This window comes from Cavia porcellus, unplaced genomic scaffold, assembly GCF_034190915.1.
Source record: "Cavia porcellus strain 051 isolate PalLab524CR breed Dunkin Hartley unplaced genomic scaffold, mCavPor4.1 scaffold_16, whole genome shotgun sequence".
Taxonomy (NCBI): domain Eukaryota; kingdom Metazoa; phylum Chordata; class Mammalia; order Rodentia; family Caviidae; genus Cavia; species Cavia porcellus.
Window position 1 is genome coordinate 24043041 of NW_026947499.1, and position 23887 is coordinate 24066927.

The 23887-nt window shown below is 53.2% G+C and overlaps 2 protein-coding genes and 1 long non-coding RNA gene across 8 annotated transcripts; 2 read left to right on the top strand and 1 right to left on the bottom strand.

The window, feature by feature from the left end:
- Positions 1 to 205: 205 nt before the first annotated feature.
- On the top strand, positions 206 to 4699 carry Castor1 (cytosolic arginine sensor for mTORC1 subunit 1). Of its 6 annotated transcripts, none has more exons than XR_010039722.1 (9): positions 206 to 442; positions 1017 to 1087; positions 2221 to 2408; positions 2494 to 2626; positions 2881 to 3007; positions 3431 to 3630; positions 3708 to 3790; positions 3889 to 3983; positions 4158 to 4699. XR_010039722.1 is itself a non-coding variant. In XM_005007267.4 (9 exons), exons 1-9 carry the CDS (start codon positions 330 to 332, stop codon positions 4224 to 4226), a joined length of 993 nt encoding a protein of 330 aa, XP_005007324.1. In that variant the 5' UTR covers positions 211 to 329; the 3' UTR covers positions 4227 to 4699. The 6 variants fall into 6 exon arrangements, 5 of the variants coding, with proteins under 5 accessions (XP_012997708.1, XP_063082027.1, XP_005007324.1 ...); XM_005007267.4 differs by having other exon boundaries at positions 211 to 442; positions 3431 to 3544; XM_003478018.5 differs by having other exon boundaries at positions 211 to 442; positions 2884 to 3007; positions 3431 to 3544.
- Positions 4700 to 16895: 12196 nt separating this feature from the next.
- LOC134470677 (uncharacterized) lies at positions 16896 to 19018 on the bottom strand. The gene is made up of 2 exons (XR_010039723.1): positions 18899 to 19018; positions 16896 to 18709 (listed from the first exon to the last, which is right to left on the bottom strand). It is a non-coding gene; the product is annotated as an uncharacterized LOC134470677 (long non-coding RNA).
- Positions 19019 to 19645: 627 nt separating this feature from the next.
- Osm (oncostatin M) lies at positions 19646 to 23450 on the top strand. Its single transcript, XM_013141526.2, has 3 exons — positions 19646 to 19780; positions 21381 to 21532; positions 21870 to 23450. Exons 1-3 carry the CDS (start codon positions 19747 to 19749, stop codon positions 22410 to 22412), a joined length of 729 nt encoding a protein of 242 aa, XP_012996980.1. The 5' UTR covers positions 19646 to 19746; the 3' UTR covers positions 22413 to 23450.
- The last annotated feature ends 437 nt before the right edge of the window (positions 23451 to 23887 follow it).

Here is a 23887-nt window from a genome sequence, read left to right on the forward strand (position 1 = left end):
CTCAAAAGGGTTAGGGTCTGGCGGTGGTTCCAGACCCAGGGCTAGTGGGTGGAGCCTTCCGGGGTAGGGCTAAGCGTTGCTGCTAGGAGCTGGGTGCATTCCTGATTCTGGGAGGAGGCGTGGCCACCTTGCATTGGTTGTGAGCCTAGTGGGGCGTGGCCATCAAGGAGCCAGATGTCTGACTGGGCGCTGGGCTAGACTGGTCCGCGGCTTAGCGGGCGGCGTGGTTACGGCCTCACGGCGGCTCCTTTAAATGCCGGGCGCCACCCCGCCACCCCGCCTCCGGTCTGGGTCTAGCTAGCGGCCAGGCCTCAGCCGCGCGATCCGCAATGGAGCTGCACATCCTAGAGCACCGAGTGCGGGTGCTGAGTCTCGCCCGCCAGGGTCTCTGGCTCTACACCCACCCGCTCATCAAGCTGCTTTTCCTGCCCCGCCGCAGCCGGTGCGCGCCCGGGTTCCGGGCGCAGATGAGGGTGGGGGCTTTGCTGTTTCTTCGAGCCGGGGTCAGAAGATTAGGAACACTGCGAGGCGGGTGGAGTGAGTTGGGGAGGTTGCCTGTCATCCGGCCGGGGCATATCCTCTTGGGCACCAGCACCTATCCGGCCCAGGGAGGCTCCCTCCCAAGGACCAGTCTAGGCGCAAACAGCGTGCAGAGAGCTTAACTCCGAGCCGCGTTAAGTGGGGGCATTGCTACCTGGCTTCTGCGGCGAGCTCCTTCCAGATGTCTCCCATCAGGTCAGAGGGTCTGGTTGAGGGGGCCCGAGGTCTGACGATCCTGAGACTGCTTCCTCGGGTGTGAGCCTTTCCTCCCTCCTGGGGGAGGGGCGGGAGGCTCCTGGGGAGGTTTGGAAGTGGAAAATAGCCCTAGATCCCGGAGAGGGGGCAGGGGAGCAGCCCATTGCTCGAGTGAGGAAATAGAGGCCGGGACCTAGGGTCAGGAATGTGCGCACCCTCTTCCTCACCCCACCCCCGCCCGTTCTTCGTCCAAGCTAAAGACCCACCTTGTCTCCTACCAGGTGCAAGTTCTTCAGCCTGACCGAAACCCCTGAAGATTACACGCTCATGGTGGACGAGGAGGGCTTTAAAGGTGGGAGTCTGGTCTCTTGTGCTCCCCTCTTCACCGGATTGTGATCAGATGCTGGAATGCAGTGTCCCAAGAGCTTAGATCTAAAGATGTGGATCTGGGTTTAAATCCTGTTCCACCACTCACACTTGCTGTGTGGCCTTGAGCAAATCACTTCCCCTCTCTGAGCTTTTTCCTCTTAGGTAAAATGAATATAATTATGGTGGTGATCCAACAGGGTCCTGTGAGACATTTTTAAATTTAAAGCCCATGAAAAGCTGTATGAGGGAGGGACACTCGACAGTCTTTGGCCAGTAGGGATTTGAGTTACATTTTCAGGCGAGTCAGAGTTCTTGCCACTGTTCCATCCCCCCAGCCCTCCGGGGTTATTTCCCCTAGTAAGTAATCTCTCCAGTGCGGGTCAGCTCCTCCTCTGCCGGTTTGGGAACTCCAGGAGTATGAGGGTTAGAGAAGGAATGCAGCAGCAGGCAACCGTCCCAGGGCAAGGTCCTGGGGGCCTCCTGCCTGCGGTTGGGTGAACAGCACCCGCCCTGGCCCCTGCTGAGGACTGGACACCAGCCTGGTCCCGCCCTGGTCCCTCCCCTGGAGCTGACATCTGGCTCCCACTTCTGCCAGCCTCATAGACCTAGTCTCAGACTAGCCAACTGGAGCTTGGCTTGTTTCCCCATTGCTACACTCTGGCCTTAGTTTCCCCGTTTGTACTTAACCACCGCGAGGCTGCAAAAGGGGAAGCGCATCCGCAGAGGGAAACCTGAGCTGATGGCGCCCCCTGGTGGTGACAAAGTGATACAATGTGTTACCCCGCAGAACAGTGGTGAGGAATAATATCATTCCATTATACAGATAAGGAAATTGAGGCTCTGATGAGGAAACAGGCTCGAATTACTTTCCCCACATAGCAAGTAAACTTCAAATCCAGGGTTTGAGTCTGGAGCTCTGATCTTTGCTGCTTCATCCATAACCAACCAGCAATAAAGCACTTCTCAGTCTTTGCATATTTGTAGGCTTCAGAAGCAGAGCAGGGGGAGTATGTCCCAGTGTCCAGACCTGGCCTTACTTTGCTAGAGGCATGAAACAGGGAAATTCAGGATCAGAGAGGGTCAGGCCCTAACTAGGCATGTGCCCCCTGCCCACAGAACTGCCCCCATCCGAGTTCCTGCAAGTGGCGGATGCCACGTGGCTGGTGATGAACGTGTCCTCTCACAGTGGTGGGGCAGTGCAGGCTGCTGGGGTCACCAAGATCGCGCGCTCTGTCATCACACCACTGGCCGAGCACCACGTGTCCGTGCTGATGCTGTCCACTTACCAGACAGACTTCATCCTGGTGAGTTTCCCACATCACGGCAGGATGGAGGGTGGACATGGGTGCTAGAGGGAGCCACATAGTTTGCCATCTGCCTCTGGCCTAGGTGCGAGAACAGGACCTGTCGGTAGTGATCCACACTCTGGCCCAGGAGTTCAACATTTACCGCGAGGTGGGCGGGGAGCCTGTGCCTGTTGCTAGGGATGATTCCAGCAATGGCTTTCCCCGCACCCAGCATGGTGAGGTCCGCACCCAGCTACTCAAATTTGGGCGGCTCTTCCTCTTCCCACGGGGGCCCTTTCCTTGCATAGGCACGACTGTGAGCGCTGGGAGACCGGAAGACCCTGGCAGCCTCTCAGGATAGGAGGTGGGGCTGTTGGGAAGGCCCAGGCTGATTCAACAGGACTCTTGCCTGGCTCAAGTTTTTCCCCAGCTGGCCACCAGAGGTCGCCCCAGCCCATGAATGTCTTTCACTTGGTGCCTTTTACCATAGCAGGGCCCAGTCCCACGGTGCATCCCATTCAGAGCCCGCAGAACCGCTTCTGTGTCCTCACAGTCGATCCTGAGACTCTGCCAGCCATTGCCACCACGCTCATCGATGTCCTCTTTTACTCGCACAGGTGTGTATGCTTAGTCTGTATATTCACCACCATTCTCTACACTCTTGCCATGTCTCTCTGCCCCTTTGTGCCCTGCCAAGTGTCCCAGGGTTCCTGGCCCATGATGTCCATGTGCCCTTCACTGATGTCCAGGGATGGTCCCGATCCTGAAGCTGGGACCATTGCTGTGGTGTTGGCAAAGCCACCCCTGAGCCAGGCTCTGGCCAGGCTCTCTGCCCCTGGGGTCCTTCATCTTTGGCATGAGCAGGACTCAGTGTGCTCCTCCCCATTTTCACCAGTACTTCAGGTGGTCAGGGCCTTGGATCTAGCAACCTGCCCACTGCCCCCAGTGCCAGCCTCTTCCCTGGGGTCTGGAGGCCGGTGGTGAGGAGACGGAGTGGGCAGGGTGCCCTGTAGAGCTTCTGACCTCCTATGCTTTCCCAGTGCCCCCAAAGAGGCAGCCTCGGCCAGCCCTGAATCCAGCTCCATCCCATTCTTTGCCTTCTCCCTTATTGAGGGATACATCTCCATTGTTATGGACGCCGAGACACAGAAAAAGTACGTGACCCCCGACCCTGGGTGGGCTACAGACGCCAGGCCAGCCCCAGAAAGTGAAAAGGCAGGGTGCAGACTCAGGCCAGCAGGTAGACCTTCCCCAGGGGCTCCCAGTTGAATGGGGACAAATGGGGCTGCCCTGCCTACCCACCGTCTGTCTGTCCAGGTTCCCCAGCAACCTCCTGCTGACCAGTTCTTCCGGGGAGCTATGGAGGATGGTGCGCATCGGTGGACAGCCCCTGGGTTTTGGTGAGGGCCGCTCCCTGTGTTGGGGGGGGCGGTACAGAAGACCTTTAAGGTAACCACAGTGACCAGTGTGGTCATTTGTGTCCCTCCTCAACCTTTAGATGAATGTGGGATCGTTGCCCAGATTGCTGGGCCCCTGGCTGCTGCTGACATCTCTGCCTACTACATCAGCACTTTCAACTTTGATCATGCTCTGGTGAGTACTGTGGGCTTGGGTAAGAGCTCCTGGAGGGAAACTGAGGCCCAGAAGGGTTAGGGTTAGGGTTATGATGAGTGGGTAGGAGGTAGTACCAGCTGGGCCAGGAAGTTGGGTCAGTCCTGGCCAGATTCAGTCTTAACCTTCCCTTCTGCCTGCTTATCCCACCCCTAGGTGCCTGAGGATGGCATCAGCAGCGTCATTGCTGTCCTTCAGCGAAGGCAGGAAGGCTTGGGCTCCTAAGGCTTGGAGGGAGCTTGGCTGTCTGTCATCCCTGGATTTCCAGAGACTTCTTTAAGCTATTATTTCCTCAATCTCTGGTTCCTACCTGGGGACCCCTTGTACTGCTCTCTGTGTGTAAGCTGCACGCAGGCACTGTTCTCTAGTGGACATGTGTGTGCACCTCCAGTTGGAGTGGGCAGGTGCTGGCCCATGCATGTCCACCCATGCAGGGGAATACGGTGCTCGGGGCCCACGCCCCAACCCCATCATTCCCTGCGAGGCCTCAGCATTTGCACAGTCCCTGCTTGAGGCCTGAGCCATTCCCTCTTGCTCCCTGGGGCCTGCTGCCCCCCAGGAGGGCTCCAATCCTGTCTGGCTGGGGTGCCTACCTGGCCAGGTGATTCTGACAGTGCCTCCCCATCCTGGGGCTTCTTAGAAAAGTATTTTTACATCTCTCTCTTCTAATTGAGTATTAATAAAGGACTTTATATTGACCTAGCCGGATGTGGTCTTTGGACATCATCTGAATCTGAGTCTCAGCCATGGCTTTCTCTGTTTGAGGTCCCAGTCTCTCCCCGTGTAGCAGAGCCTGGCTCACTGCTTCTCACTCGCCTCTCACGGCAGTGTCCTGAGCCCCCAGTGAACCATCATCTCCATGTTCCAGATGAGGAAATGAAGCTGGGAGGTGTGCTGTGACTTGGCCAAGGAGAGGGCCACCCAGGACTGTCCGCTTAGGAAATCTGGCTCCTTTCTGCCTTCCGTGCGGCTTCCAGAGTAGCCCAGAAGCTTCTTTACATGAGCAGGCCCTTCCTGCCTGGAGCTTTCCTGTGTGGCTGGGTACTACAGAACATGAAGGAGGGCCTGAGGGCACCTTTCTTCCAGCTTGCTTTCTTTTGGGTCTGGCCTGCATTCTGTCTTGATGGCAGAGAGATGGGTCAGTTCTTGCCACCAGGGCTTTCCTAGAGCAGTGGCAGAGCCCTGGCCACCAGGCTTCTCTATTCTGAGACTGGGACCAGTAGGACAGAATGGGGGCCTGGAGACCACATGGAGCCCACTCTGTCTTTGAGGGCTTTGCTCCTGGGCACGTCTGGGTCAGGGTCTTCCTCCACTAAGGGCTGCTTCCCTGTGGGGCCAGGATTCCCCTGAGCCCAGGAGGGCCCCACAGCAGATGCACTGGGGTGGGGGTGGGGTTATCAGGTGCCCTCAGTCCAGAACCACCCTGCTTGGGAACAAAGAAGGGTGTGACTTCTGTGTACTCAGAGGTTGTGGTGGCTCCCCAGAAAAGCCAGGACAGAAACCAGGCCCCTGGCAGTGTGCCTGCTCTGCTCCTTTAGGATCCCGGAGCCGGGGCTCCGGCTGCAGATCAGATGAGCCAAGAGCATGGCTTCAGCCTGGTGAGTGAGCGGGGGGAGACCTGGCCGGCCCTTCCCTTCAGCCCCATTTGCCCCATGTGCGTGGAGACCCAGGAAGTAGCTCCTTTGGCCACCCTGGGAGGGGGCTTTTCCCTGGCGTTTGTCTGTGATGAGAGTAGCATGGCCGAAGTCCTGGTCCCTCTCAATGGAGTGTAAGTGTGTGGCTGGCTTGGGAAGCGTCCTGGACTGGAGGTAGAGACTGCCTAACCTGCAGCTAGAGCACTCGGCCCCAAGTCCCACTTAGAGCAACTGATCACCTGTGTCAGTCACTGTCTGGCTTGGGTATTTCTGTCACTGTGACTACTGAAGGACCTCAGGCTTCATCCAGTCCCTTAAACCGGGTCCCAGCTTGTGCTTGCCTAGTTCTTGGGGCTGCTCATGGGCCTGACCTGAGTGCGGACTACAGGCCCCGCCAAGAGGCTAGTCTGATGCACACCTGGGCCGAGATGTCAGTGTACTCACTTGAGTGTGTCTATGTGGAGGGCTTTTAGCACTCGGGATTAATGTCTTTGGGGGTCTCAAGGCCAGGCCACAGGGCCAGACCTCACCATCCAGCACATCATAAGTACAGGGGTCCACTCAGGGTGCGCTGAGATGGAAACCCATGAGGGTCAGAGACACAGGATTTGGGAGGTCCCCCAGGAACATGGCTCAGAAGGGAAGCGCCTTTTAGGCATGTGACCCTAAGCTCACTGATGGGCCTTGAGCTCCTACAGGCTGTGGTGGGGACTCAAAATCCTATCCTCTTCTCACTCAGTCCTCTAGGGTGTCCTGGGGCAAAGGAAACCAGGGGTCAGCCTGGGCTGGGCTGGCTCAGTGTGGGTCATTCACTTCTAGGACTGGGGCGCACTGCTGGGACCCAGCCCTCGCTTCCCAGCCCTACCAGTCCCTTACTGCCTGAGCATCGGCATTGCAGAGAACCTGGGTGCTTGTCCGTGTGTGATGGCAGCTGCTGCCCAAGTGAGCCCCACCACCATCCCCAGAGTAGCAGGAAGTTGCTCTACAGCCAGTCCCGGCTCCAGCTTCTGCTGGGAGGAGGTGGCCTGGGCGGGTGGGTGTGGGTGGGAGAGAGGAACCTCAGCCGGCAAGAGGCGGCAGCCCATTTCCACTCTTTGGATCTTTTTGCCCTATGGAACAAGTGACTTCTTCCATCTTCCTCAAGACAGGGTGCAGAAATTCAGTTTCAACCCTTCATTTCCTTCCTTGCTTGCTGGGAGGGCTGAGTATTGCAGTAGCCAACGGCCCCATAGGGTGTCTTGGTCCATCATGGAGGAGAGAAAAAATTGCATGTTCTTCCAGACCCCAGGGTTCTGCTGGGGAACCCTGCCTGAGCCCAGGAAGGAGGGACAGGAGAGAGGAGCCCATCCACAGGTGGCTGTGAGTACAAGGAAGCTGTTACCCCGATCCCCTCAGCGCCCTCCTCGGTGCAGGGGCACAGTGTGCCCTGTGGATTCACACATTTGGTGTGTGAATAGAAATAATGGTAAATGTTAAAAAATTGTAATTTTATTACGGTAAAAGACATTGCCACTAATCCCTCTCAGACTCCTCCCCCTCACGTCAAATACACTTATCCCATCTGCGTGGCCTCAGCCTTCCAAGTGCTAGGATTATAAACACCAGCCACCATGTCCCCTTGTCCCATCATGTTTGCACCTTCTGAAGCAGTTCCAGAAATCCTCCTTTGTGTCTTTAGTTGCACTGCTATGGCTGCTGTGATGTTCTGAATCAGTGTTGGCTTTGGGGAAGAGCCAGAAGTCGCAGGGTGTCAGATCTGATGAATAAGGTGGGTGAGGACCCACTCGAGTGTGTTTGTTGATTTATTTTTGGTGCTGGGAATCAAACTCATGACCTTGTGCTTGCCAGGCAGGTGTTTATGCCACTGAGCCCTATAATGTGTTGATAAGCCTCTTTTTCTGTTGGATGACATTCGGCAGCAGTATTCACCATGTTTTTTTTAATCATACTGCATAAAGACATGAAAGAGGACTTCTAGAACTGCTTCAGAAAAGGGCAAGAGTAAGTGTGTTCGAAGTCTGGAAGTATTTTGAGGGGATTAATGGCAAAATGTCTTTTACTATAGTGAATTTTTAAGAATCTAAACATTTGTGTATATATATTCAATGCAGACTTTTGTTATTCTCATTTTATACTGCTAAGAATGAAAGGCAGACAGGTTAAGTGATTTGCCCAAGGCCACACAGCCAGGCACAGTAAAACCCAGTGGTCTGAAAGAAGGTTAAACATGTCTGCAGAAGCCGGGGAATTTCCCAGGGGTGGGGGTGGGGGGACACTTCAGCTGAACTCTGAGGGATGGGGAAGGTTTTGCAAGATCCCTTGCAATCCCAGCTGTCTGTCGGTGGCCAGTGGCCGAGTGTCTGCCACCAGTGGCAACGGATGCGTGGGCAGGCACGCGAGGCCTTGCCCTGGCTCCTCTCTGACCTTGGGCTAGGCAGGCTGTGTGTGTTGGGCAATTGCTGTGGTTTGTGTCTCACTTTCCCCGGCAGGGCCCCCAGGTTAGGGCTCCGGCTGGTGCTGACTCTTAAGGAGGTGCCTGGAGACTCCTCCTGTGGGTTAGTTGTGGTGTCCTGCAGCTGTGTGTGTGTGTGTGTGTGTGTTGCATGGGTGCCAGGGAGCAGAGCTTCGCTTGCAGTGAATGTCACCATAGATGAGCCTGCGTAAGCCAGCACTGTGGTGCACACCCTGGAGTCTCACCTGTTAGTCGCAGGCACAGGGCCTGAGGTAGGAAGATCACTTAAGGCCAGGAGTTCAAAGCCAATCTGGGCAACAGAGCAAGACCATGTCTCTTTATAAAAGCGCTAAAAAGTTAAAGATGAGCCTGTTTTAACAGCGATGTGTGTATGTGTCCCCATGTGGCTGTTACTTGAGCTTCTGTGGTGGACATCTGGATATCTATGGCTGTATGTGCATCTGCATTGTATGAACATCAGCTGTGACCCTGGCTCTGTCCCTGCAGGTATGTCTGTATGTGCATCTGTACATGTGCATCTCTGTGTGTGTGCATGCACACGCACACATTAGCATGAGGACCTGTGTTTGTTTGTATGTGGCTGGGGCGTTTTTATTTTGGTTTGTTTTTGTGGCACTAGAGATGGAACCCAGAGCTTCACGCATGCTTGGAAAGTGCTCTACCTCTGAGCTATACCCCTGGTCCTATTTTGAGGCAGGATCTAAATTGCCCAGGCTGGCCTTGAACTTGCAATCCTCTAGCCTCAGGCTTCTAAGTACCTGGGATTAAAAGTGCTGTACTACACCTGGCTGGGGCTGGGTTTATTTTACTAATGAAAGTGAAGGTGTGTACATGTATGGGTATCTTTCAAGTTTGCATGTTCCCATGTTCCTCCTGTCCAGTTCTCTACTGTGGACTCTCATCTGCTCTGCCCTCCCTGCTTCTCCCTAATGGAAGAGGGACATTGCTGTGCCAGCTGTCTCCCTGGTCCCCTGTGCTCTCCATGACAGTGGATACGGGGTTGGTGCCCTTATCCCCCACCCCCGGCTTCACACACCAGCCTCAGCCTGACCTCTGCCCAAGTCTCTGCTCCTCCCCTGTCTGTAGTCCCAAGCAGGCCTGCCTCTGTCCCCTGCCCACTGTGCAGTCCACCCCTTGCCTTCCAGTCCCATGCTTCTGCCAGTCTGTACCCCCGCTTTTCCAGTTCAGCCTGTGGTTGTCCTCACCTGTGTTGCTGCCCTCAGCTCCCTGTTGCTCTGCCTGGCCTCAGTTCCCTTTTCATTTGGTTGGGCAAATTTTCCCCAGTACAACCCCTCCCTCCCTGATGACGGACCCGTGCTCCTGATGTCAGTCTCAGAGACCACCCAGCTCGCACCAGCATCCGGGTCCTGCCACCCCGGTGCCTCACCCTGCGCTTGCCTTTCTTCCACAGCAGAGGGCGCCCCCTGCAGGTTGCCCTCATGCCTTATCCAGAACTGGCGCTACCTGGCCTTTGAAATTAAATTGGCCTTATATTAGTCTGCAAATAAGAGTCTGTGGACCAGCCGACATTGGGCGACTCGACAGGAAGGGGCTGGGGTGCTCCCTGACTTGCTCTTGTGCTCTGCAACCTGACTTACTGCCTTCTGGCTGCCTTGCTTGTCCTGGGGTTAATTTTGTTGTTGGTTTTTTGTTTTGTTTTTGCAGTGCTGGGGATTGAACCCAGGACACTGCCGTGCTAGGGAAGTACTCTACCACTGAGTTACATCTCTAGCCCTTGCTGTGTTTTGAAGCTTTACTTTTAGATTTTTTAAGATTTAGAATTAATTCACATAATATAAAATTAAGCGTTTTAAGCTAGTCCGGTGGTAGTCAGGCTTGTAATCCCACCCCTGTGGGAGGCTGAGGCAGGAGGATCATAAGTTTGAGTACGGCGTATACAACTTGGTAACTTAGTGGGATCTTGTCTCAAATTAAAAAAAAAAATTTTTTTTTAAAGGAGCACTGGAGATGTAGCTTCGTGTGAAGGTTCTGGATTCAACCCCCAGTACTGAAGGGAAAAGTAACCATTTTACAGTGACTATTCAGTGGCTTTTAGCACATTCACAATGTTGTAAAACATCCACTCTATCTGGTTCCAAAGCATTTTTATCATCCCCAAAGGAAACCCTGTATCCATTAAGCAGTCACCACCTAGTCCCATTTCCCCAGTTCCTGGCCACTATCAACATGAATTCTGTCTCTGTGGACTTACCTTCTCTGTATATTTCATATACACAACTCATACAACATGTAACTGCGTCTGGCTTCTTTCACTTCATGTTTTTGAGGTTCCTCCACACTGTAGCTTATGTCAGTATGTCATCCTTTTTCATGGCTAAACGATTCTCCATGGTATGAGTAGATCACATTTTGTTGACTCATTATCTTTTAAAAAAACACTTGGGCTGTTTGTACCTTTCTGCTTTTAAGCTCTGCTTTGTAGATTGTGGCGATGCTCAACACTCGGGTAATACCGTATCGTTCTGCCTTCCTTTCAGGTTCCTTCTATGGACAGGGTGACCTGATCCCAACAGGTCATACCCCACCACCTATTGCATGGCCACCGGTAGATCCTTGGACACAGCATGTATTTATGACCTGCTCTCTCCTTGGAACTGCATGATTTCTCTTTTTGGTAGCAAGCAAAATGCCAGGGTATCCCTAAGAACCCTAAGTATCCCTGAGTGTGCTCACATGCACATACATGAAACCAACACACAGTATCCCTAAGAACAAGAGGGGAAAGAAGGCAATTCTTTCCATAGCACCCGCTCCAAGTCATTTCTTTGGGGGCAGTGATTGGCAGTCTGTGAGTCCCGCCTCTGTGCCCCACCGCCTCTGTGTCCCAGCCTGCAGGCACCCAGCCTCTTCCCACCACCTCTCTCCAGCTGCTGCTCCATGCAGCAAAGCCGTGACCTTGGCTGCACTGTTGTGCCCAGGTGGCTGGCACCAAAAGAAAGTTCCAGCTCGACCCACTTCCTTCCTTCTCCTTCTCCTCCACGCCTCCCACCCATCCTCAGCCCTGTGCAGGAGAAGGGGTTCCCAGCTCCGGGTGCCAGAAAACCAACTCAATCAGCAAAGAGGAGACTGCATCTTGCCTTGTGTGGCTGGGGCACACCCAGGGTTGACTCTGATTTCAACAGGGACAGGGCTCAAGGAGATGGCTCAGCTCCCTGCCTGCGCTGGCTGCCTTCTGAGCCCCTCAGCAGGATTCAACTCTAGCCCTGAGGGGCCAGGGAAGATCTGCTTTCTGTGAGGGTTACTTCTTGGTGTCAAGAATCTGAACTTGGGCCGGAAATTTAGCTCAGTGGTGTAAGTGCCTGCCTGGCAAGCGCAAGGTCCTGAGTTCAATTTCCAGTATAAAAAAAATAAAATAAAAAAAAACCTGAACTCCCAGCCACTTGGCAGAGACATGCTTCCTGCGTGTGATGTCAGTCCCAGAGAAGGATTCTGATTGGTCCTCTCAGGACGTATAGTTACATTGCAGACCTTTGAGTGCTGTGAGGGCCAGGCTTAGTCAGGTGCCACCTCCTGAGGCACTGCAGCCATGGGCTTCTCACTGAGGAGAAAGACAGGTCTCTGACAAGTGGGTCTTCAAGTGGATCTTCCAGTCCCTTGCACATGGGGAGTGGTTCATGTATGTGCGTGTGTGCACACTTACTAAGCTGGCTGGCATAAAGCACTCATGCAAACTCACTTGACCATTATAACTTTCTTGCTGATTTATCCCTGTCTGGTCCCCAATTTATAGGTTAAATGAGGGACTGAAAAGCCACTGTGATCTGTCTTTTGTTTTTACAGAATAGCATCTTGTCTCTTGTGCTAGAAGACCAGTCTCCTTCTGTGAGGCTATCTGTGCCTTGCATGTGGAATTTATTCAGAAATGAATTCTTTAAAGGAAACAGGAAAAATGCTTTGGCTTTTTCTTTTTTAGTTTGTTTTCCAGGAAAGTGTTGCAATCTGCAATGGGTGAAAAAGCAGATCCTGAATTTGTTTTTAAAAGAAGTTATCATACAGGAAAAAGTCAGCGTCTTTCAAATCGAGGCTACCCAGAATTGGGATCACATGCTGCGGAGCACTGAGAATGGCAGAAATCAGATTTCCTTGGGAAAGGAACCAGGAGCACTGTGGGAAACGTTTATGGAAGAAGCTGATCGACCCAGCGGGAAGGCTCTGTGCTTCTGGAAAGCTTGGTGCAGGTGCACCAGATGTGGGGCAGGGATGCATCTCTGTCCTGAAGGCTGGAGTTATCGCTCACCTTTCCTGGGGCATCTGCAGCTGGCTGCAGCTGGGTGACTAAGGATTTAGCTTTCGCTAAGGATTTCTTTAGACATACTACATTTTGTGGCCCTAACCGCATACCAGAGAGACAGAGAAGAGTCAGACCACAGCATACACCCTCCTGGAATTCACAGTCTGGCTGGGGAGAAAACCCATACTTGTAAAAAATGCACACTTGCTTTTTAGGGGAGTGAGACAGGGTCTTGCTATGTAGTTAAGGCTGGCCTTGAACTTGAAGTGATCCTCCTGCCCCTGCCTCAGTCTCCTGAGTGCTGGGGTTACAGGTGTGTGCCACCATTCCTGGCTTACAAAATGCACACTTCTGAAGAGTGCTACACAGAGGGATGCTTGGTGCTCTGGGAGCCTCAGAGGAGCTGAGAATATAGGTGCAAGAAGGTCGGTGCAGGGATTTCCCTAGAGAGGCAAAACCAGGGCTGGACCTTGATGTCTGGGTGGCAGTTCAGTAGGTAGAATGTTCAGGGTGCATGTGCTAAGGCCCTGAGGTGTAAACTGACCACCCCTGAGAACCAAGGAAGAAGGGAGTGAGAAGGGGTGCAAGTGTGATTGGGGGACAGAGCCTGGTGGCATGGTAATGACTTTAACAATAGGAAATCAGGAAAATGTTTCAGGCAAGGGGGTGTGACCAGGCTGTGTGACATAAGCCCCTTCTTAGGCACTACAGTGGCAGCAAAATCCAGGAGGTGTGGGTGACCCCCCTGCCAGTTTTCTTCTGTTTTTATCAGGCTTCCAGGCACACCCACCTCGGCTCACCTGGTTCCTGTCTGCCTGGCTTCAGGCTGGTCTCCCTGGGTGAGCTGTTTTCCCCAAGCCCCTTAGGAGAGCAAGTATTTTTGCTTCCCTTGAGCCACTTGGAAACATGAGTCCTGCACAATCCCCTGGGCTTGGAGGTGGATCTCCTGGCTCTGGAGGGTTGCCTGGTGTTTCTCTCAGGATTCTGTCACTTAGGCCTCAGTTTCCTTGTTTTCAGGACAGAAACAATGATCCTGGCTCCTAAGGAGGCGTCCCAGGCTCTGCACACAGAGGATCTGGAATTGTGCTGGTGGCACCCAAACATATTAAGAATCAGATGTTTCAAAAAAGGTGTTATAGCCAGGCATGGTGGCACATGCTTATAACCCCAGAACTTGGGAGGCTAATGCAGGAGGATCACTATGAGTTTGAGGCCAGCCTGAGCTAGTGAGTTCAAGGCCAACTTGAATTACAGAGTGAGACCCTGTTTCAAAAACAAAATGAAACAAAAACAAAAGAGGTATTGTACATTGTCGTGAGAAAATTAGGACCCCATTGGACTTATTCCATTTAATACTTAGAGTTGTTTTTACTTAGCATGGTATTTCAGTATTGAGAGCCACTGAAGGGTCTCTGTTTCGCCCTTGAGGGCTGTTGGTCCTTTTGACCTGTCACCTCAGGCAGGACCTGGGCTCAGAGGGCGTGGCGGTGGTGGTGGGGCCCGAGTCAGCAAGAGGGTGAAGAGCAGGAGAGCACCTCATCTCGCCACCTAGCCTGGGTGCTTATGGTCACCCCGCCTAGCCAGCTCCTCCCCACCAGGGGCTCCTCGTGGCAGGCTGGGGGCTAAGGAGCTACAGATCTTGGTCAGAAAGCGGTCAGGGAGCAGAAGGGAGGAGTTTGTCTGTCTTTGCCATACCTCCAGACTAGGCCCCTGGAATGCAGGTCACTTACCCAATTTGGGAATTCATCACCCCACACAGGGGACACGGGACATGGTTTCCTGAATCTGTGGCCATGCCAGGCCCCAGAAGGATTTAGTGGCAGATTGTGAGTCAAGGGATTCCTGCGCCTAGGGTGACCTCTTTGAACTGGTCAATCCTTGCCTCACGCCAGAGTTTATGTAACACGGCCTTTCCCAATTGCCCTCAAACGCCAGCCTGTGACATAAGCAAATATGTGTCTTCGTCTGCCCCAGTGGCTGTTGGGTACATATTTACCAGACACCAGCTGTAGGTAACCATCAACCCACTGAATTACACTATGCTAAGAGGTACCATTTGCCCCTGCCCTGTATCTTTAAAAATTCAGATGCAATTTATTTTTTATTTTTTTTGTCTTTTTCATTTTTATTGGTACCAGGGATCGAACTCATGACTGCCTGCTTACAAGGCAGGCGCTTATGCCGCTGAGCTAAATCCCCAGCCCCCCAGATGCAATTTATGTACCATCACATTTATACAATTTGGTGGGTTTTAGTATATTTAAAGTTGTGCAATCATCACTGCTATCTAATTCTATTAAAAAAATTTTTTTGAGACAGTCTACATATTGCAGGCTAGACTTGAACTCTCAGCAATTCTCCTGCCTCAGCCTCCTGAGTGCTGGAATTCCAGGCAAATTCTAATATTTTTATTGCCTCACCCAGGAAAAAAACCCATGTCCTTTAGCTGTCACTTCCTATCGCTAGATTCCTCAGTTTCAGCAACCACTAATCAACTTTCTGTCTCTGCATTTGCTCATTCAGGACATTGTGTAAAGTGACACATACAACATGTGGTCTTTTGTGTCTGGCTGCTTTGTCTTTCTACGTTTTCAAGGTGTGTCCATGTTGTAGGGTCAGTACTTCATTCCCGTTTGTGACTCACTACTAGCCCATTGTATTACTGGGTAGGTGGCAGATTTGTTTGTCCATCTGCCACTGACAGACATTAGTTTGTACCTTTTGAAGAATGTAAATAATTGCTCCTATGGCCATTTGCAAACGTGCCTGTGAATATATATTTTCTTCTTATTAAAAAAATTTTGGGTGTATATTTTCAGTTCTCTTGGGTATTAATCTAGGAGTGGAATTATTGGTTATATAATATCTCCATTTAAGGAACTGCCAAACTGCTTTCCAGTCTCACCAGCAGTGTACAGGGTTTCAGTTTTTTCACACCCTCATCTACACTTTTTATTATCTGTCTTTGATTCTGGTTAGACTAGTGAGTATGTCATGCTATCTCATCTTGGCTTGAATTTTCATTTCCCTGATAGCTAATGATGTCAGGTACTTTTTTTTTCTACTACTGGGGATTAAACTCAGGGACTTTGCACTCAGCTGCATCCCTGGACTTTAAGTTGCTAACTTTCCCAGGGGGTGCTCAAATTTAGACCCTCTTGTCTCAGCCTCCCAGAGTCCTGGGATTACACGTATACAGCATCATGCCTAGCTTGCTGCTTTTTTTTTTTTTTTTTTTTTTTGTCTTTTTCATTTTTTATCGGTACCAGTGATCGAACTCATGACCGCCTGCTTGCAAGGCAGGTGCTTATGCCACTGAGCTAAATCCCCAGCCCCAAGCTTGCTGCTTTTCTTTCTTTCTTTCTTCCTTCTTTGTTTCTTTCTTTTTTTCTTTCTTTCTTTTCTTAAGTGGTGCTGGAGTTTGAATCCAGAGCCTTGTGCATGCTAGGCAAGCGCTCCACTGCTGAACCACCTCCCTAGTATTTTTTTAAACTTTATTTTGAAATAGGATCTTTAAGTTGTTCATGCTGGACTTAAACTTGTGATCCTCTTGGTTCAGCTTTCTGAAGCTGGGATTATAGGTAAGTGCTATTGAGTTTGGCTCTTAAGATCTTTTCATGTTCTTTTTGGCCTTTTGTGCTGATTTTGGAGAAATGTTGATTCTAATTCTTTGCAGTTATTTATTTAGAGACAAACTCACTATGCAGTTCAAGCTGGCCTTGAGCTCACTATGTAGCCCAGACTGGCCTCAAATTCTCAGCGATCTTTCTGCCTCAGCCTCCTGCATGCTGGGATTACAGTCAGGCACCACTGTGAGTAGGGCTTGGATTGTCTTTTATTATTATGTCATTTCCATTTATGCAGGGGAAACTGAGGCTCAGAAAGTAGATATGAGTGTGTCAAAGACACTGGCTCCCAAGCAGATGGAGACTGGAGCTTGACTCTCTGTACCCACCCCAGGGAGGGATACTTTCCTTCTACCCAGTGGATTCCGCCTCCTACCCCACGCCATCACAGGTCCTATCCTTGTACTTAAAGGAGCAGGGCTCCCACTTGCAGAGGGTGGTGGCCCCCAGAGGCTGAGGAACAGCAGTTCTGAGGAACCAAACCCGTCCTCTTCCTCTCCAAATCACGCGGAGCTGGCTGACGTGGCTCCAAAGGGGGGGATAGCCCGGGCCCTGTGGTTGGGTCCTATTTATACTAGCTAGGCCATGTTGCAAGCTTTTCCTGCTGGTGAGAGGGACGTCACTAGGCACTGACCTCACTAGAAATGCTGACGCATCTTCCTTCACCCTCTGCTCTGATGGTCGAGGGACCAGGCCTCTGCCCCTTTGGTCACTGGCCACTCCCTGTCCTACTATGCATCCCCTGGACCCTCCACCAATGTCCCCACTTCTTGCAGCGCTCCAACCGTGTTGCCTTCTGCAAGCTGTTATGGGCTGATTCATGTCTTTCCCAAAGCCCTGGGTGTAATTCATGATCCCTGGTGTCTGTACATGCAGCTACATTTGAAGATAGGACCTTTCGAGAAGTGATTAAGGTAAAACAAATTTTTGGGTGCAGCATAATCCTTGTGACTGGTGTCCTCGTCCAAACAGATGAGGACACGGACAGCTCACAGACCAGCGCTGCCCATGTGAAGACACAGCAAGCCCAGGCCACCTGCATGCCAAGAAGTGAGGTCTCAGAAGGAACCGAGCCCACTGCCACCTCCATCTCAGACTTCTGGTCTCCAAAACTGAGAAAATAAATTTCGTTGCTGAATCCTCCTAGCTTGTGGCATGGGCAACCTTGGTGTCTGTGGACTCTGCGCCTGCAGATTCAGCCTCCTGCAAACTGGAAATATAGTCAGGCCTCTGAAGGTTTCCCCTGTTATGACCTTCCTTCCCCAGCCCCCCCGCCCCGAGTGCTGGGATTATAGAAATGCACCAACATGCCTGTCTAGTTGTACATATTTTATACTCATAACATTGAAAAACAGAGGGTAAGCCAGGTGCACAACTGTGATCCCAGCACTCACAGCCCAGAAGGCTGAGGCAGGAGGATTGCCGTGAGTTTGAGATCAGCCTGCACTACATAGTGAATTCAAGGCCAACTTGGACTACAGAGCAAGAACTTGTCTCAAAAAACTAAAAAAACAAAATAAAAAAATAACAGAGGATAAATGGTCGAAGGGCAGCAGATTTGACAAGTCTATCAAGTGCTACATCATTTTGTGTAAGAGACACTGATGGGGCTGCTGAACCCATCTCTTGTGGTTGTCACGGGACAGCTGTCACTACATTATCCCAACTCCTACAAATGCGTGTGCAAACTATGCTTGCCTTTGTTGACACTCGAGCTGGGGGCCCACACTCGACACTCTGATTAACTCTGTGGTAAGAATGTGGTCCTTCAAATTAAACGGGTTCAGTCTGAAAGTCGCCTTTCCCGCTATGCAGCCTGAGGAGGGCAACCTCCCGCTCTGTGCCTCTGAGCCCTTTTAAGTCCAAGAGACAATACAGCCGGCTCGGACTCCAGAACAAGGTGAAGATATTTGGGAGTCCCCAAGTGTCACAGCCTGGCAGCAATAGCCAAGAGGCAGCTCGTGACTAGATCAGGCTCTCCTGCCCTGAGCCGGCCTCTGGACTTCCGGGGGCTGCACCTCCTCATTAAAGTGAGATGAGGCATCTCTCTCCCAGGCCACTATAAGATGAGATCAGGGATGTGAAATGGAGAAGGATCTTGGCTCGGCCAAGGCCCCAGAAAACAGCACTGCGTGGGTGAGCAGAGATGAGGAATTTAGTGGAAGTGACATTCTTAGGATGAGAATCCAGAACTGGCCCAGGGAGATGAGGAAGGTGTGGCGTTAGGCTTTGTGCAGTGAGCACCACGCTGTATGCAGGGAGGGCGGGGGTGTGAAGCAGCTGGCTGGGTCTGGTTTTGCCTACTATGGGATCCATAGGACCTGGGAGTGGCTGAGACCTTTACTGGTTTGTTGAATGACTACATGAATGGGGATGGGGCCAAGCCTGCAGAGCAGCCGGGAGCAGCTCTGGTTGGGCTGCCTCTGAGTTTTCAGTGGGCACTCCAGGCTCAGTGCTTCCCTGGTTGCTGCAGTCCCGGCCTGAGGCTCTGCCCTGTCTCTCTAGCCTTCTGAGTGCACAGGCCAGGGATCCTCCTCCTCCAGTTCTAGCAGATGTGCTGGGGCTGTCAGGAAGCTCCTGCAGGTGTCTGCCAGCCCCTGTGCCTCCTTGTCCTTGTTCCCCATGCCTCAGTTTACCCAGTGAAGTAGCAGGGGGGTGCTGTCTCCAAGGCGTCTTCTGATGCCTTCAGCTTTGAGAAGCAGGGACCAACCCATGATTGCTATCTTTCAGAGAAAGTGAAACCTTGTCTCCAACCGCCAGGGCAGCAGCTCCCCCTCCCAGGCTTCCCCTCTGAGCTCACAACTTCCCCATCTCCTCCGCCCCCCATCCCACCTCTGCCCCCATCCTAGCGTCGACAGCTAGTACTTGGAATTAGAGTTTCGTCTTGTCTATTCCCTTCTCAGGTTCTTTACCTTTTATGTCCACGACGGCACCAGCCCGGGGAGGTGGTGTAGGAAATGCTTTTCTTTTCTCTTTCTTTTCCCCCAGGTGGGGCTTCTCAAGCTCGGAGAGGTTACGTGACTTGCCTCAGGCTACACAGCGTGTCAGAAGTCGTGAGAACCGATCTCCTGCTTCTTTTGCTCATGTGCCCGGTTCTTAGAGCACCCCCGCTCAGAGAAAGGACATGGCTGTGGGCAGAGGGCTGGGGTGGGAGGCTGGTGGGGTGGCTAATGAAGGAATGGAGATGGGGCAGTCTGGCTGGGGACAATCTCGGGGCTGCCAGCCTGGGTCTGGCTCTGGCTCTGTGCCCAGGGCCCAGTGGTTTCCGCTCACAGATGTACCAACAGCCCCAGCAAGAGGCCAGGAAGGGCGCTCAATAAGGAAGATGTCTTGCTCCCTTCAGCTCTCGGGTGTCCTGCCTGGCCAGAGGCTCCTGGACCATGACTGGCTTGGGGCCTCCAGATGCTTGGCTCTCAGTCTCTGCCTCCTTCCCTGGGATGTGCCCTGAAGATGGCACAGCGTCCCTGCTCCCCATTTACCTTAAGAAGCCTGAAGCTGCGGTTTGCATCATCCTTGGGCGTGGGGCTGACCTCGAAGAACGAATTCGAAGAAAACAGGAGGAGGAGCATGCCCGTTGGCCGCCGTGGAAACTTTGGTTTTTGGGGTCATGTTCCCAGAAGACCTGCCCTCCCCCTTCCCCCCCACCTCACGAGGTGTTGGCCAATCGCCCCAGCGGGCATAAAGTGGCTGCCAGCCCGCGGGACTCCCAGCTTGAAGGTATCACCCCCAGCAGGCACGGGCCAGAGAACCAGCACCCAGCATGCGGACACCGCTCATATGGAGGACGCTGTTCAGTAAGTACTTCCTTCCTCTGAGCCAGCTGCCTGGTGCTGTGCCCAGGGCACCAGTGCCGAGCAAGGCACACTGCCCTCAAGGACTTGGGTCAGCCTGGCACCGGGCAGAAGGATGCTGAGGAGAGAAGTGCTGGGAGCCGGGCAAGGGGAGGGTCTGCCGAGAACCCAGCATCCCCACAGGTGCAGGCAGGGGTTACCCAGAAGGCTTCTGGGGGAGGAGAAGTGGAGGCAACTCTGGGATACTGGAGCCAGCGAGAGGATGGGTAGGAGGAGGCCGGCGCGCAGGAGGCCCTGGAAGAAGTGCGGATGGGGCAGGAAGTTGCCGGATTCGGCAGGGAAGTGAGGCAACGTGTGCAGACAGGGGCTCCTTTTTGGCCCGATTTGATTCTCAGGGTCTGGGGCAGAGGGAAAGTCAGCGGGGCCCAGGAGCCCTGGAGCCCACACAGCCACACACAGACAGCCACACCCACACGGTGACAGGTGCACGGAGCCCTGTGACATCATCCCAAGCCCTCACTTTCACCAACCTGGGGAGCCTCACCTGGAAGCCAGGCCCCAGGTGATCAGGCCAGGCTCCCCGATGGTTCCTGTGGGTCGGGTCATGCACCCTTGCCAACTCTTGGTCCCATATGATTGCTGTCACACACGTGCTGTGGGTCTCTTTCTCGGAGCCTGAAGGAAGACACCTGGGGAAGTAGCAGGGGTGCCAGCGGTTACACGCCTGGGCGCCCTGCCCCTGCACCCTTCCCAGCAGCTGGTCCTCCCCTTAGTGCCGCGGGGTTGGTAGGAAGGGAAGGATGGTGTCACTGCCTTCCGGGCCATTGCGCCACAGGCCCTTCCGACCACGTGGCTGTTGCAGCCCGTGGGGGTAGGGGACAGTGAGCTGTAATTGCTCTAGCCCCTTGGGAACTTGCCATAGGATCATGGCAACCCTGGCGGCCCTGACAGAAGGGCCCGCTTATGGAGACAGGAAAGGCTGGCTTGTGATCCAGGCAAGACTTCTTCCAGTGACTTGGTTTATCTGTCAGCAAAATGGGCACACATACTGGATGATATCTCATGTCTTCACTATGCTGACCCTTTGGGAGGAAAAGTGGACTCTCCTGGCTCTTTCTGGCTTGGTGCATAGTGCTCAGCACCATTGCTCGGGGCTGCTGGCCCAAGTGCCTCTCTAGTATACTCATCTCGGACCCAGGGTCTGTTACAAGGGGCACAGGGTGGCTGATGAGTCCTGGGGCCATGAGTGGCACTTAGCTCAGAGGTCGAGCCACCTGCTGTCAGCACCTGAGATAGGACTGGGATGTGGGCAGACCGAGACCTGGCTGAGCCTGAGACCTGCTGCAGCCTCCACTCAAAGGCCTGAGTGTTAAATTAGTTACCACCCCTTGAACCCTGTTTCGGGTCTGGGCAGTGACTCCCGGGTAAGGTAGTGGTCCCTGGGGTGTTCCTGGGCTTCCTGTCCAGTACTCAGTCCCTACCCCAGACTGCACCAAGCCCAGGACAAGCTGGGCACCCCCCAAGGCCCTCTGCAGCCCTTCTCCAGGGGACCCACCTATAGCTTCTTCACCACATCAGGTGATGCTGTCCTTCTCTGCCCCAGGTCTGGTCCTTGGACTCCTGCTCCTGAGCCTGGCGGTGGAGGCGGCAGTGGCCATGCGCAGATGCTCCGGCTCTTCTTACATGCAGCTCCTTGGCCAGCTCCAGAGCCTGGCGCACCTCATGAAGGACACCAGCTGCCTCCTGCAGCCCTATGTGAGTATCAGTCCCCTTGTGGCATCTGAGCCTCAGAGAATGGCAAGGGGTCATCAAGGGAGTGAGCACAGGAAGGACTTGGCCCAGGCCCCACTCAGTATGGACAGCATGGGGAAACTGAGTCCCTGAGAAGCTGAGGGGACGGCACAGGTTCCCTAGCTCCCACCTCATCCTGTGTCATCTTAGTGTCATCATCCTCAGGTCTCTGGTCTCCGTCTGATGGGAAGATCAGACAGGGATGTGTCAGGTCTAGTATTTCAAATGCAGCCATGGCAGGCTCATCTGTGTGTGTGGTTGGGGCTCTAGCATGCACCCTTTGATTCTCCTGTTCCCCTAGATGCGTGCCCAAGGCCTGAACACGCCTGTCTTGAGAGGATACTGCACGGAGTGCTCCAAGGCCTTCCCCAGTGAGGAAGCCCTGGGGGCGCTGAGCAGGCGTGGCTTCCTGCAGACTGTCAGTGACACGCTGGATGGCGTCCTGCAGGGACTGGCTACTCTACAGCAGAGGCTCTTGAAGGCCAAGGACTTGCCAGAGTTGCATGACACCAGGCAGAACATCCAGGGTATGAAGAACAACATCTACTGCATGTCAGAACTGCTCACTGATGACTCGGAGACAACAGAGGCTCCACTGCCTGGCCCAGAGGCAACGCCGATGACCCTTGCCCAGTACACCTTCCAAGCCAAGGTGGAGGGCTGTCAGTTCCTATGCGGCTACCACCACTTCATGGGCTCCGTGGAGCAGATCTTTGGGAAGTGGGGAGACAGCCCAAGTCGTAACCGGAGGGAGAGCCCCAGTCAGGCTCCTCACAGGGTGGCACACAGGGCCAGGCCCTGCAGTAGAACCAAGAGGCCTGTGCCCAGGGAGAAGTTGTCCTGATAGTCTGAGCAGCAGTCACCTGCGGGTGAAGAACACAGCAGGTGCTCTAGGGATGTGAGGAACTGGTGTAGGATGCTCTGTCTCCTCTCTGGGTTTCCAGATCTGCTCCCTCTGTCCCCCACCACTCAGAAGTGCACTTTAAAACAAAGTGAAGCTGCTAGGGCCCTTTCTACCTCCGCCGGGCTTGGGGGAGAGCTAGGCTGCAGTGCCCCCAGCCCGAGTTTCCCAGTCCTGGTGGGGGAGCCAGGTCAGGCCATAAGGGGCCGACTTTCCATTGATTCAGGGGTCTGATGACACAAGCTGACTCATGGCTGGGCTGACTGCCCCTCAGACTCCCCAGAGGCCCTTCCCTCTCATGACTTGTGGAGCTCCTGCCCCCAGACTTCCTCCTTTCTGTGGTGGCAGGGTTCCAAGGGGAGGTCAGGGCCCTGGCTGGCCTCCTATGCCTCATTGTTGCCCAGGCTAGACACCTGGACAGCTGGACACTTTCGGCAGCTACGGCAGAGGCAGTGCGTCCTAGAAGAAGCACTGATCTGCAGGTCTAGGGGATTGAGGCTCAGCTCCCAACTTCGTACCTGATTCTCCGAGTGACCTCAGGCAGATGATCTTACCTCAGTTTCCTCTTTGGGAAGCCAGGAATTTGGACACTGTGTTAAAGCTCCCTCTGCCTGGAAGTTTCTGGGACTCTGTGATGTAAGGTGGATATCAAATTCTCTGAAAATTGGACACACGGTGCAAACAGCCTTGGGGTATGTTCTCTGTAGGAGCTCCCCCAGCCCCAAGATGCACCAGTCTTGGTTTTGCACAGCTGACTGCTCCCTCTGGTGGCGCATTGTGGAATTTTCTCATGCTGAAAACGGCCTCCGGGAAGGGAGGTCCCAGAAGCTTGTGGGGGAATTCCTTGGAGCTGCGTGACTAATTTATTGATTTTTTTTTTTAACAGTTTGTAATGTTTCATATTTATAAGGCTTATTTATGTTCTATATTTAATGTTAATAATATTGTGCTAACATATTTAAAACATGCCTGGTTTCTAAAGCTCCTGTCTTTGTATCTTGTGGAAGAGGATGCAGGTGTGGGGCTGGGGCATCTCTAGGTGGCAAGGCCAAAAGAGTTCCTGCTTGGGGTTGGGCTGGATGCCCGTGCTCCGGCTAGGAAGCGAAGTCACATGACCTAGCTAGCAAGGGGTCTCTGGCCATGGGGACAATTCATATTTATTTATTTTTTTCCAGTACTGGGGATTGAACCAAGAGGCCTTTTATCACTGAGCTACATGCCCAGTCCCTTTTATTTTGAGACAGAGTCTTGCTAAATTGCTTGAGATTATATATATATATTCCCCTTCTATGGCTGCGTGTTGGGGATGAGGGGTGTGGGGTAGGACAGCGAGAGAGGTTGGAGGAAGGCTTGGGCTTGTGAGTCACTTGTGGGCTACCGTGGATATAGGCCTGGGGTGTATGTGCTGAGTGCAGTGT

Excerpts from the sequence above, each read along its gene's own strand:
- Castor1 (XM_005007267.4), top strand. The coding sequence starts at position 330 with ATGGAGCTGCACATCCTAGAGCACCGAGTGCGGGTGCTGAGTCTCGCC. Across the intron at positions 3,008-3,430 it reads GTCCTCTTTTACTCGCACAG|TGCCCCCAAAGAGGCAGCCT; the intron begins GTGTGTATGCTT and ends ATGCTTTCCCAG. Across the intron at positions 3,791-3,888 it reads TGGACAGCCCCTGGGTTTTG|ATGAATGTGGGATCGTTGCC; the intron begins GTGAGGGCCGCT and ends CTCAACCTTTAG.
- Osm (XM_013141526.2), top strand. The coding sequence starts at position 19,747 with ATGCGGACACCGCTCATATGGAGGACGCTGTTCA. Across the intron at positions 19,781-21,380 it reads CATATGGAGGACGCTGTTCA|GTCTGGTCCTTGGACTCCTG; the intron begins GTAAGTACTTCC and ends TCTCTGCCCCAG. Across the intron at positions 21,533-21,869 it reads GCTGCCTCCTGCAGCCCTAT|ATGCGTGCCCAAGGCCTGAA; the intron begins GTGAGTATCAGT and ends CTGTTCCCCTAG.